General features: G+C 47.5%; 2 protein-coding genes across 2 annotated transcripts; one reads left to right on the forward strand and one right to left on the reverse strand.

The window, feature by feature from the left end:
• Nucleotides 1–654: 654 nt before the first annotated feature.
• Nucleotides 655–3230, reverse strand: LOC109762721 (uncharacterized). The gene is made up of 5 exons (XM_020321600.4): nucleotides 3026–3230; nucleotides 1716–1840; nucleotides 1563–1635; nucleotides 1410–1475; nucleotides 655–1040 (listed from the first exon to the last, which is right to left on the reverse strand). The coding sequence occupies exons 2-5, from the start codon at nucleotides 1745–1747 to the stop codon at nucleotides 972–974; spliced, it is 240 nt and encodes a 79-aa protein (XP_020177189.1). The 5' UTR covers nucleotides 1748–1840; nucleotides 3026–3230; the 3' UTR covers nucleotides 655–971.
• A 3144-nt stretch (nucleotides 3231–6374) lies between these two features.
• LOC109762728 (non-classical arabinogalactan protein 30-like) lies at nucleotides 6375–7509 on the forward strand. The gene is made up of 2 exons (XM_020321604.3): nucleotides 6375–6615; nucleotides 6699–7509. Exons 1-2 carry the CDS (start codon nucleotides 6456–6458, stop codon nucleotides 7010–7012), a joined length of 474 nt encoding a protein of 157 aa, XP_020177193.1. The 5' UTR covers nucleotides 6375–6455; the 3' UTR covers nucleotides 7013–7509.
• The last annotated feature ends 5975 nt before the right edge of the window (nucleotides 7510–13484 follow it).

Genomic DNA, 13484 nt, shown 5'->3' on the forward strand with positions numbered 1-13484 from the left:
CGCCCGGGTCATCTTCTCACCTATGAACATAATTCGCCGGAATAACAGGGAGTCGTTGGATCAAGATCAGAGTGAACACCTAAATGCAGGTCTGACCGTCTGAACGTGACACCCACACAACTGTTCCTGACATGGATCAACACTTGGATCATTTCAGAGGCCGAGCTCAAAGTTATGGTGGCTGTGACCCGATTATGGGCACACCTATTATTGTAGCTACGATAACACATGTGCTGTTAGTTTACTTTGTCATAATGCTAACATGCATCAGCAGGTAATTCCATCCATACACTGACCGTGCTGAAGCTTGAAAGATTACCAGAGAACTGTGTTCCACTACCCAATGGACACTGAATGCGTCCAGCGTTGCAATGCAGAGTAGTCAGTATCGTGATCGTCTCGCCTGCTCCAAGTAAAGGGAATGGAAAATATATTAGCAATGATGAAAATTATCTTGCCTGTTCAACATTTCATATTGCGTCCACTGTCCAAGAATCTACTAACTTCAAAAAAATCATGTGCTAGTCATGCCCCAGGTTTTCCAAAGCGACGAGGAACAAACAAGTAGCACGACAGGAAACCAATCTCAAAACACAAGATTATCATGCACAACATGTGCAAAGGTAAAACAGACTAGTCAGCTGCCCATTCCTCACTGACAAGTTTGGACGGTGGTCACTTTCAAGATTCACAAAATTCATGTGCTAGTCATGCATGCCCCAAGCTTTCCAAAGCGTCTAGGAACAAACAAGGCTTTGAAACCCATCCCAAAATTCCTCACAGAACAATAGCCAGATTCAAGATTCCATTGTGCCGTTTGGAAAATTACAGGGAAACTAACTAACTGCTGGAACTGAGACAAAAATTTCACTACAGTATATCCATTGGAGTGGATGCCTAAGATCGGTTGCTATTCAGCCAAACTTGCATCCCCATGTAACATCATATATTGCAGATTCACGGTTAACATTCTATGGTTCCCGTTCTTCGTTTTCCTGGCTTGATTCCCCTGCTCTCTCAGGCTCCCTTTTTTCCTTGTGCTGCATCAATTATTGAGAGATTGGTTAAAGGAGGCAGAGCAGCATGAAATGAAGTTGATTGTCTTATGTTTCAAGTGCCTAAGACAGAAAAATGGACTAAGTAAGCGTTTCATTTATGGCCTAAGTTCATGAATGCATGAAACTGTAAGTGGAGAAAGTAGGCTTTTCTTAGGAATCAGTGATTCTCACTTTAAGTGTCAACACACGTATGTGCACATAGATTTGAGATTAGCTCAACTTTCCATTTATAACGGCTTCTAAAAAACGCTACTTTTACTTCAACCCGTGGTACAAAAGCTGCGTGAGAATATGCTAGCTCAACAGCTCCAACGGTCCAAATTCAGAACAGCAGCAGCAACAACAATGTACCTTTGGAAGAAGCCCTTCTGCAGACATCAGCTCATACAACTTGCGCATGATTGTTTCCTCTTCAACCTACATAAAATGACAGCAATTGATTACTAAAGAAATACCCCTGAGATTCCTTCTTAACATAAAAGCTTAGTAGTATCTGAGGCTCACCTGTAGTTTATGCAACTCATGGGACATTGCTCGGTATGTTTCCATTAGGGCATGATTTTGCTTGTCCAAATGCCTGCAAATCATTTCTATGTTATATAATAATTGAAATCTTTAGGGCTCATTTGTTGCTAAAGGTTAGTCAAGATGTTGCACCTGGACATTTCAGCAGAATGCTTTGGTTCCATTATCACCAAACAACTTTATACTGCTTCTTCTCTACTTGAGGAAATGCGCGAACACCCACCCCTCTTGACAGAAGAAAAAACTTTATACCCTCCCTGCAAATTATTTGGCTGATTAGAATTTCTTACAAATCAAGCTAGAAGCTGTCCTCCACATACTGTAAATTTACCAAAAGGGGTGGGTCCAGAAATAGACGAGAACCAGTACTAAAATTTGAACAGTAAATAGCTAGTACGATACTTGAGTCTCATGCTTACGATACATCAATATACACAAAAAAACATGAAAATTATGCATGCTGGTAGAGATATATATGTCACACCCAATTAATTAGACTAGCCCCATTAGACAGTCACTTACCGATATCCTGAATATTGGTAATACTAATTGCTGTGGAGGTATGCTGTAGTGACTGTCTTATGGGGTTAGTCTAACTAATTGGGTGTGAAATATATACCTCTACCAGCATAGGAGAGTAGTTTATGCACCAAGAAAAAAAACAGTTCCTGTGCACAGATGGATAAACAAGACAAAGGTACATTAGAGTGTCAGAGTTGCACAAAACTGGGATGTGGGAATCTTCTGACTCAAAAGATTAGCTAGCTTCATGATGAGTAACCTCAGTGACAAATGGCGACTGATATGCTTAATTGCTCTAGAAAAAGCAAATAGATGGATGGATATTTTTGAATACCCCAATGATGTCACTAATAAAGTAACCAAGTTACAAGTGTACAATGAGTTCTGCATCGGTTGCAAATTTATGGATGGGGACCAAAATGAAGCATAATGAAGAAGGAACCAACCGTATATCCATTGAAGCAAAGGGGCAGTGGATCAATTTGACCTACTACGCAGGCAGGACAAACCACACTCTAATTATTTAAATCCCTCTAATTACTTACTGTCATCCAGGGACCTTGCTTCTAGTCCGGAACTTTGGGATCTTTTATTTATGTTAGACAGATAAAACTGAACATTGTTCATGTGCAAGAGTTCATCCAGGGACCTTGATTTACTGTCCATGTAAAAGCTCATCCAGAAATACCTTAATTTCTGTCAACATGAAAACCCACACTTCTATCAAAATTCAAATCAATGGACTGGTTCTCACAGGAGCCAGGTTCCAATGATTTTAAGGAGAGGACAGGGATGACCATGGAGGCAGCCAGTCTCATCGATGGACGCAGTTCGCTGGGTGTCGGACGAGGAGCAAGAAGAGCCGGCTCTAGGGTGTGCAGGGGAGGGGATGGAGAAGTGGAGGATAGGGGAGGAATCACCTCAGGAATAACCGGCGGAGGAGGACGTTGACGCTCTGGCGGCGGCGGGGCGCCTCCTCTCAGTCGCGGCGAGGGCGTTGCTTTGCCCGTCCCGTTCCGACGACGGCGGCGCGTCGAGGATGAGGCTGCGGCCGACGGCGGCGCGAGGGTCGTCGAGGCGAATCGAGGGGAGATCAGGTGGATTGGGCCAGCGAAACCTCGTCTACCAAATGGGCCAAAGAGGATTGTAGAGGGTTTTGGGCCACGCGTGGAAAATCCATTCAAAACCCCCCAAAACATCTCGTGTCAAACGAAGCCTTAAGCAGTCAATTAACTTTATAAAAAAAACTTTATTTTTGTCTCAAAAAAATTAACTTTATTTTTATTTTTTATTTAATTAAAACATGAATACTGTTTTTATTGAATTCTTAAAAATGAAATCAAATTAATAATAGATAGAAGAATTTGTATGTAGAAAATGAAAAATTGAGAAGCTGCGGCATCGGGGATGAGCGGCAGCGAGCACGCCGGCGAGCTTCGGTCGTCGCCACCGGAGCTACAACGGTTGTCACAGGAGTTGGAACCGCGGGGTGCGGCTGTTGCATGGGACGAAGCAGGTGACGAGGACGGCCGGTGAGGGCTGGGACCGACGACTAGGACGACCGGCCAGGAGCGTCGACGGGGAGACGCGTGCGGCGGCGAGGCAAGGGGCGGCGAAGGGGAAAATGCGTGCGGTGCAGCTGGGATTTTCTTGGTACGCGTGCATTGATGAAGCCAACGCACATCGAACGGTTCCCATCATCCCCAATCGAACTGCCGCGGGCGACCGGGCCGACGCGCTTACACCTAGCATTGCCCTTCAGAAATACAGGAGTAAAACACTAATCAGCATTATGCTAATAGTACAAAATTAATCAGAGTAAAACATACAGAATTAATCAGCATTACCGCTCCTCGTTTGTGTCCTAAGAGCAACTCTAGCAGACCCTGCATCCGTCCCCGATCCGCAAAATAACCGCCAAAATGCGGGTACGGGCCGGAAAACCTGCCCGACCAGACCCCGCATCCCGCCCCGGCCCGCAAAACATTTTGAGGGGCGCGGCAAAATCCGGACCCCAACCCGGGAAAACGCGGGTTTCCCCCTCGCGGCTGCGGTGCCCTGCATCGGAGAGAAGCAGTTGGCGGGAGGGACATTTCAGCCCCGCGCGCTTTCCTCCTCCTTCCGCCGCCGCCTGCCCGCCGCCGACGATTCCGGCCATATCTGCGGGCGGAATCGCGCCGCGGGGCCGCCCCACACCCTCCCGCACCGAGCCGCTGCACCGACCCCCCCCCCCCCGATCCGGCGAGAAGAGGCGCCCTGCGTCGTCACCGCCGCCGGGGATCGACCACCGTCGAGCGCGCCCCCTCGTCGCCGCCTGGGATCACCCGCCACCGGTTAGTCCTTTTTTGTGAATTTTGTGAGTTGTGTAGTTGATTGACGCGCCCGTATGCGTGTAGATGGAGTTGAGCCCGTGCGAGAAGTGCTTGCTCTCTGATTCGTCAGATTCGGACGACTCGGATGTTGAGACCATGCTTGCGACCTTCCGGCAGCATACATTAGTCATGGCGCTTGCCGTGAAGGAGCATGAAGATGAGCACCGGAAGAGGAGGCGAGGATCAACTGTCGGGCGTCTATGCATTCCTCGGAATCGCCATCTTGGGAACGAGATGTTGATGCAAGACTATTTCACGGAGAATCCTACATATCCTCCGCACCTCTTCCGGAGAAGGTACCGAATGCGCCGATCCCTCTTTGTGAAACTTGTTCAAGCTTGCGAGGCAAATTGCCGGTATTTTACTCAAAGAAGGAATGTCGCGGGCTTAAAGGGATTTAGTGCGTATCAAAAAATCTCCGCAGCTATGCGGGTGCATATGGCGTTCCGGCTGACTATGCCGATGAGTATCTTCGCATTGGTGAAGATAGCACAATTGAGTCTGTGCATAGATTTGCAAAAGTGATCGTCCGTGTCTTTGGTCCTGAGTATCTTTTGGCACCCAATGAAGATGACACAAAGAAATTGATGGCATCTAATGAGAGGAGAGGTTGGCCTGTCATGCTAGGTAGCATTGATTGTATGCATTGGAATTGGAAAAATTGCCCCAAGGCTTGGCAAGGAATGTATTGTGGCAAGTCTCGTGATGCAACAATTGTGCTAGAGGCCGTAGCATCCGAGGATTTTTGGATTTGACATTGTTTTTTTTGGTATGTCGGGCACTCTCAATGATTCAATGTGTTGCAACGGTCTCATTTGTTTGCTAGGCTTGCTAGTGGTGATGCTCCTGCTTGCAACTACACTATCAATGGGCATGAATACACAAAAAGGATACTATCTTGTAGATGGTATATACCCTCCTTGGTGCACATTTGTCAAGAGCATCAAAGAACCCAAAACAAAAAAACAATGTGAATTTGCAAGGGTGCAAGAGGCAGCCCGAAAAGACATTGAAAGAGCATTCGGTGTTTTGCAATCTAGGTTTGCCATTGTCCATGGTCCTGCTCGTTTTTTGGATAAGAAAACCTCGAAGAACATCATGACATGTTGTGTTATCCTGCACAATATGATTCTTGAAGATGAAAGAGGAATGAACTTATAATTCTTTTACGACAATGTGGGTAGCCGTGTTAAACCAGCTAGAGACCCAAACTGCATTAGAGCTTTTCTTCAGACATACAAGGAGATTGAAAATGCAGACACACACTTTTAACTTCAGGAGGATCTCATTGAGCACCATTGGCAAAGGGCTGGACAGTGACTAATTTTTGTATTCATTTGTATTTGTATTCATGACAAATTTTGTATTGCATTATTTAAGTTTGCTACGGTGATTTGAATATTATTTGTAATGCGGATGATTATTGCATTATGTTTGATTTGAATAATTCAGTTTGTTTTCGATTGTTAAATTATGTTGGATTTGATATTTGCGGGCCAATAATATGCGGGATGCAGCGGCGCAAAGAGCAGACCCCGCAAAGCCGATCCGTAAAAAGGTATATTCCGCGAATATAATTTTTTACGAATCCGTTTGGGGGTCTGCATCTGTGCCAACCCGAGCCAGCCCACAAAAGCGGTTTTGCGCGAACCGTAAACACGTTTTACGGGCCGGCGGGATGGGGCGCTCTAAGAAAAGAAGCTAACACTCAGCTGAATCAAGCCAGCCGGCATCGATCAACGATCAGGTGAATCATGAACACATCCCTTGGCGCGCACATCACTTTGCATAAAGCACCGGCGCCACTTTGCTGCTACAAGGAGCAAGCCGAGCCACCTCCGTCCGGGCTCCATAAATGGCGCGCGCCCTTCTTGACTCATCAGTACGCACAGGAATGGTTTGGCTCGCGAGACGCCTTCTGATCTGCCTCTCCCTCCTCCTCGGGACCCTTTCCGCGCCCGGGTCCACGGCCGTGGCCATGGGCGGCATCGGCCAGCTCCGTTCCCGCGGCACGGCGATCGGCGTGTCCCGGCCGCAGCCGGACGTCAACTTCACCATCGGCGTCGTCGGCGCCGTCTGGTGCAAGAACTGCCGCTACGCCGGCTACCTCCCGTCCAAGAACGTCGCGCCTCTCCCCAGTAAGTACCACTTCATGGCACGAACTGCACTCACGCGCCGTGACAGACACTGATCGTCTTCTCTGTTCTCTCTGTGCTCGCAGATGCGGCGGCGCTGCTGCGGTGCCGGCGAGGGAGGCAGGCCATGTCGGCGTGGGGCACGACGGACGCGCGGGGCTACTTCATGATCCAGACGGCGGAGCAGGCGGTGCCGTTCGCGAGCACGGACTGCGCGGTGTACGTGCCGCGCTCGCCGCGGCGGGGCGCGTGCGGCGTCGCCGTCCTGCCCCGCCGGATCAAGGGCTCGCCGCTCAGGTTCCGGGAGTACGTGACGCGCCCCGACGGCCTGCAGGCGATCTACACCGCCGGCAACTTCGTGTTCGGCCCGCGAGACCCCGCCAAGTGTGGTCTCCAATAATATAATGAATCAGCGGTTTGGCCTCTTGAACTGGATGAATACGACACCATGGTTACCTAGTACGGGAAGATGCTCGATGTGATATGCAGTATACGTAACAGTTTCTGTGTACGTATGTCTGATTCAAAGCAAACACTCAGAATCCTGCTGCGGTAGGCCTTCCAGAACACTGAGTGGTCTAAATATTTCGATTGAGTAGTGATTAATTAGGCCCTGTTCGGAGAACCTCCGCTCCACAGCTCCACTCTCGAAGTTGGTGGAGTTGCAGTTGAAAACTGCGGAGCAGCTATTTCCTGACTCCACAGCTCAATTTTATGGAGTTGGTGGAATTCTGAATAGGCCTTTAATGTAGAAAGTGCACACATAGTCTACTCCCCCTTGGTTATCCAGATGTTCATTATTTAAGTATGTTGAGATGTCGCTCTGTTGATTAGGATAGCATGAAGCTATTTAGCTCACCCGGGTTCGAGTCATGGAGTGACCCATGGTGCTTAGAGTTTTTTCTATAAAAATACGCCTTCAAGGGTTAGTCCTGGTTAGCCTCATAAAACTGCAACAACTGAGCAAAGTCATCGCCCTCGGAACAAAACTTTTTTCTTTTGCAAGCATCATATATTCTTCTTAATTTTTTCTTTTTGGTTCCTGATTTTCGGAGCTTGCTTGAATTTGATATCGTCCTGCAAGATATCGCTGATAAATAACAAGCCAAGATAAAGGCTCACAACCATACATGGTCCACGCTATGCCAATGTTTAGTTGCCTTGATGCGAGTGTCTCTTCATTTGGGTGGCATAGACTGATAGACGGATGTAGATGTAGTATATACGGTTTCTCTTCAAGTTTCCGGGTAACATTTTTGTAGTGATGTGTACTATATTTCTGAATTTTTTAGTAGAATTTTGGTCACAGGCGTTAGAGCATCTACAGGCGGCTACCTCAAACCCCCTCAAACGTCCGGATGGATGGCTCGATCAGTGATCAGTCAAAAAAAAAAACGATCCAGTCAGACGCCTCAAACCCCCCTTAAACGGACGGGTTGACCGGCACCCCTCGTATTCACCTCAAATATGGGACGTATATGGGGAGGCCTGGACGCGTCTGTCATGTCGGACCTGACCTATACTGGCCAACCCGGCCCCACATATATTCGTCCCTATCCGTTCTCCGGACCAAACCCTAGGCACTCCACTACACTCCCCTCCGCCACCCAAGCTCTCGCCTGGCGATCTCCGACCTTCTCCGGCATGGCGGCAGCGGATCCGAGTCCTGCACCTTCAGATCCGTCGATCCCGAGCTCATTCCACGCAACCCCGAGTAAGTGATGACCGTTCAGCTTGCGCTCCGCTGCTCCCGGGAGGAGGCCGCCCAACCGCAACACTTGGACTCCTTGCGTCGTGAATCCATCGTGTGTGCCGAAATGGCGCATGAATCCGCCGCGAGGTGTGTTGCCGGAGCCTCACCGGAGGCGGTGCGATCCGTCTGGCGACCGAATGTTGTGGCGGACGCGCAACCCCTCCATTGGCGCGCCGAGCAGGAGGTGAACGCATGGGCATCGTCCGATGAGAACATGGCGCGGCGTGCCCGCCGTGCGAGGCAGCTGACGTGGGAGATGGCGGCAACCCTTGCGGTGGTGGACATTGGAGAGGCAGAGTCACATTCTCCGGCGCCTCAACGGATGGCTTGCAATCCCGGGCGCCGCAACCGCGTCGTGGTGGATGTCTTCGGCTCCTCCCAGGACGGATCCATCATCGATCTCACGTCCACTGGCTCCGTCAGGGTTCCGGGCTTCGATGATAAAGAATAGGGTGTGGGAGACGGTGGCGCCTTGATTCTTGTGAGTGAGGTCGTGTCCCATGTCCTACTTGTGGGTAACGTAGCAGAAATTCAAAATTTTCTACGCATCACCAAGATCAATCTATGGAGTTTACTAGCAACGAGAGGGAAGGAGTGCATCTACATACCCTTGTAGATCGCGAGCGGAAGCGTTCAAGAGAACGGGGTTGATGGAGTCGTACTCGTCGTGATCCAAATCACCGATGATCCTAGCGTCGAACAGACGGCACCTCCGAGTTCAACACACGTACGGAGCAGCGACATCTCCTCCTTCTTGATCCAGCAAGGGGGGAGGAGAGGTTGATGGAGATCCAGCAGCACGACGGCGTGGTGGTGGAAGTAGCGGGATTCCAACAGGGCTTCGCCAAGCGCTGCGGGAGGAGGGAGATGTGTCACGGGAGGGAGAGGGAGGCGCCAGGGCTTAGGTATTGCTGCCCTCCCTCCCCCCCCCACTATATATAGGGCCAAGGGAGAGGGGGGGCGCAGCCTTGGACCTTCCTCCAAGGAAGGGTGCGGCCAGGGAGGAGTCCATCCTCCCCAAGGCACCTCGGAGGTGCCTTCCCCCTTTAGGACTCTCCCTTTCCCTTATCTCTTGGCGCATGGGCCTCTTGGGGCTGGTGCCCTTGGCCCATATAGGCCAAGGCGCACACCCCTACAGCCCATGTGCCCCCCCAGGGCTGGTGAACCCCCTTGGTGGACCCCCGGACCCCTTTCGGCACTCCCGGTACAATACCGATAATGCGCGAAACTTTTCCGGCGACCAAAATAAGACTTCCCATATATAAATCTTTACCTCCGGACCATTCCGGAACTCCTCGTGACGTAAGGGATCTCATCTGGGACTCCGAACAACTTTCGGGTTACCGCATACTAATATCTCTATAACCCTAGCGTCACCGAACCTTAAGTGTGTAGACCCTACGGGTTCGGGAGACACGCAGACATGGCCAAGACGACTCTCCGGTCAATAACCAACAGCGGGATCTGGATACCCATGTTGGCTCCCACATGCTCCTCGATGATCTCATCGGATGAACCACGATGTCGAGGATTCAATCAATCTCGTATACAATTCCCTTTGTCTAGTGGCATAGTACTTGCCCGAGATTCGATCGTCGGTATCCTGATACCTTGTTCAATCTCGTTACCGGCAAGTCTCTTTACTCGTTCCGTAACACATCATCCCGTGATCAACTCCTTGGTCACATTGTGCACATTATGATGATGTCCTACCGAGTGGGCCCAGAGATACCACTCCGTTTACACGGAGTGACAAATCCCAGTCTCGATTCGCGCCAACCCAACAGACACTTTCGGAGATACCTGTAGTGCACCTTTATAGCCACCCAGTTACGTTGTGACGTTTGGTACACCCAAAGCATTCCTACGGTATCCGGGAGTTGCACAATCTCATGGTCTAAGGAAATGATACTTGACATTAGAAAAGCTCTTAGCAAACGAACTACACGATCTTGTGCTAGGCTTAGGATTGGGTCTTGTCCATCACATCATTCTCCTAATGATGTGATCCCGTTATCAACGATATCCAATGTCCATGGTCAGGAAACCGTAACCATCTATTGATCAATGAGCTAGTCAACTAGAGGCTTACTAGGGACATGGTGTTGTCTATGTATCCACACATGTATCTGAGTTTCCTATCAAGACAATTCTAGCATGGATAATAAACGATTATCATGAACAAGGAAATATAATAATAACCAATTTATTATTGCCTCTAGGGCATATTTCCAACAGTCTCCCACTTGCACTAGAGTCAATAATCTAGTTCACATCACCATGTGATTAACACTCACAGGTCACATCACCATGTGACCAACATCCAAAGAGTTTACTAGAGTCAACAATCTAGCTCACATCACTATGTGATTACCACTCAATGAGTTCTGGTTTGATCATGTTATGCTTGTGAGAGAGGTTATTAGTCAACGGGTCTGAACCTTTCAGATCCGTGTGTGCTTTACGAATATCTATGTCATCTTGTGGATGCTACCACGCGCTACTTGGAGCCATTTCAAATAATTGCTCTACTATATGAATCCGGTTTACTACTCAGAGTCATCCGGATTAGTGTCAAAGTTCGCATCGACGTAACCCTTTACGACGAACTCCTTTTCACCTCCATAATCGAGAAAATTTCTTAGTCCACTAGATACTAAGGATAAGTTCGACCGCTGTCATGTGATCCATTCCCGGATCACTATTGTACCCCTTGACCAACTCATGGCAAGGCACACTTCATGTGCGGTACACAGCATAGCATACTGTAGAGCCTACGTCTAAAGCATAGGGGACGACCTTCGTCCTTTCTCTCTCTTCTGCTGTGGTCAGGTCTTGAGTCTTACTCAATACTCACACCTTGTAACACAGCCAAGAACTCCTTCTTTGCTGATCTATTTTGAACTCTTTCAAAATCATGTCAAGGTGTGCGTTCTTTGAAAGTATCATCAGGCGTCTTGATCTATCTCTATAGATCTTGATGCCCAATACGTAAGCAGCTTTATCCAGGTCTTCCTTTGAAAAACTCCTTTCAAACAACCCTTTATGCTTTCCATAAATTTTACATCATTTCGGATCAACAATATGTCATTCACATATACTTATCAGAAATGTTGTAGCGCTCCCACTCACTTTATTGTAAATACAAGTTTCTAACAAACTTTGTATAAACCCAAAAACTTTGATCACTCCATCAAAGCGTATATTCTAACTCCGAGATGCTTGCTCTAGTCCATGGAAGGATCGCTGGAGCTAGCATACCTTTTAGCATCCTTAGGATCGAAAAACCTTTCTGATTGTATCACATACAACCTTTCCTTGCGAAAACTGGTAAGGAAACTTGTTTTGACATCCATCTGCCAGATTTCATAAATGCAGCTAATGCTAACATGATTCCGACGGACTTAAGCATCGCTACGGATGAGAAAATCTCATCGTAGTCAACTCCTTGAACTTGTGAAAATACTCTTTGCCACAAGTCGAGCTTCATAGACGGTAACATTACCGTCCATGTCCGTCTTCCTCTTAAAGATCCATTTATCTCAATGGCTTGCCGATCATCGGGCAAGTTCACCAAAGTCCATGCTTTGTTCTGATACATGGATCCTATCTCGGATTTCATGGCTTCTAACCATTTGTCGGAATATGGGCCCACCATCGCTTCTCCATAGCTCGTAGGTTCAGTATTGTCTAACAACATGATATCTAAGACAGGATTACCGTACCACTCAGGAGTAGTACATATCCTTGTCGACCTACGAGGTTTGGTAGTGACTTGATCCGAAGTTTCATGATCACTATCATAAGCTTCCAGTTCAATTGGTGTAGGTGCCACAGGAACAACTTCTTGTGCCCTGCTACACACTAGTTGAAGTGACGGTTCAATAACCTTATCAAGTCTCCACCATCCTCCCACTCAATTCTTTCGAGAGAAACTTTTCCTCGAGAAAGGAACCGTTTCTAGAAGCAATTACTTTTGCTTCCAGATCTGAAATAGGAGGTATACCCAACTATTTTGGGTATTCTTATGAAGATGCATTTATCCGCTTTGGGTTCGAGCTTATCAGCCTGAAACTTTTTCACATAAGCGTCGCAACCCCAAACTTTTAAGAAACGACAACTTAGGTTTCTCTAAACGGTGTCGTCTCAACGGAATTGCGTGGTGCCCTATTTAAAGTGAATGCGGTTGTCTCTAATGCCTAACCCATAACCGATAGTTGTAATTCGATAAGAGACATCATGGTATGCACCATATCCAATAGGGTGCAGTTATGATGTTCAGACACACCATCACACTATGGTGCTCCAAGCGGTATTAGTCGTGAAACAATTTCCACAATTTCTTAATCGTGTGCCAAACTCGTAACTCAGATACTCATCTCTATGATCATATCACAGACATTTTATCCTCTTGTCACGACGATCTTCAACTTCACTCTGAAATTACTTGAACCTTTCAATAATTCAGACTTGTGTTTCATCAAGTAAATACACTCAGCATCTACTCAAATCATCTGTGAAGTAAGAACATAACGATATCCACTGCGTGCCTCAGCACTCATTGGACTGCACACATCAAATGTATTACTTCCAACAAGTTGCTCTCTTGTTCCATCTTACTGAAAACAAGGCCTTTCAGTCATCTTGCCCATGTGGTATGATTTGCATGGCTCAAGTGATTCAAAATCAAGTGAGTCCAAACGATCCATATGCATGGAGTTTCTTCATGCATATATACCAATAGACATGGTTCGCATGTCTCAATCTTTTCAAACGAGTGAGTCCAAAGATCCATCAACATGGAGCTTCTTCATGCGTTTTATACCAATATGACTCAAGTGGCAGTGCCACAAGTATGTGGTACTATCACTACTATCTTATATCTTTTGGCATGAACATGTGTATCACTACGATCGAGATTCAATAAACCATTCATTTTAGGTGCAAGACCACTGAAGGTATTATTCAAATAGACAGAGTAACCATTATTCTCCTTTAATGAATAACCGCATTGCGATAAACATAATCCAATCATGTCTATGCTCAACGCAAACACCAAATAACAATTATTCAGGTTTAACCCCAATCTCGATGGTAGAGGGAGCATGCGATGCTTGAT

This window comes from Aegilops tauschii, chromosome 3 (genome assembly GCF_002575655.3).
Source record: "Aegilops tauschii subsp. strangulata cultivar AL8/78 chromosome 3, Aet v6.0, whole genome shotgun sequence".
Lineage (NCBI taxonomy): Eukaryota > Viridiplantae > Streptophyta > Magnoliopsida > Poales > Poaceae > Aegilops > Aegilops tauschii.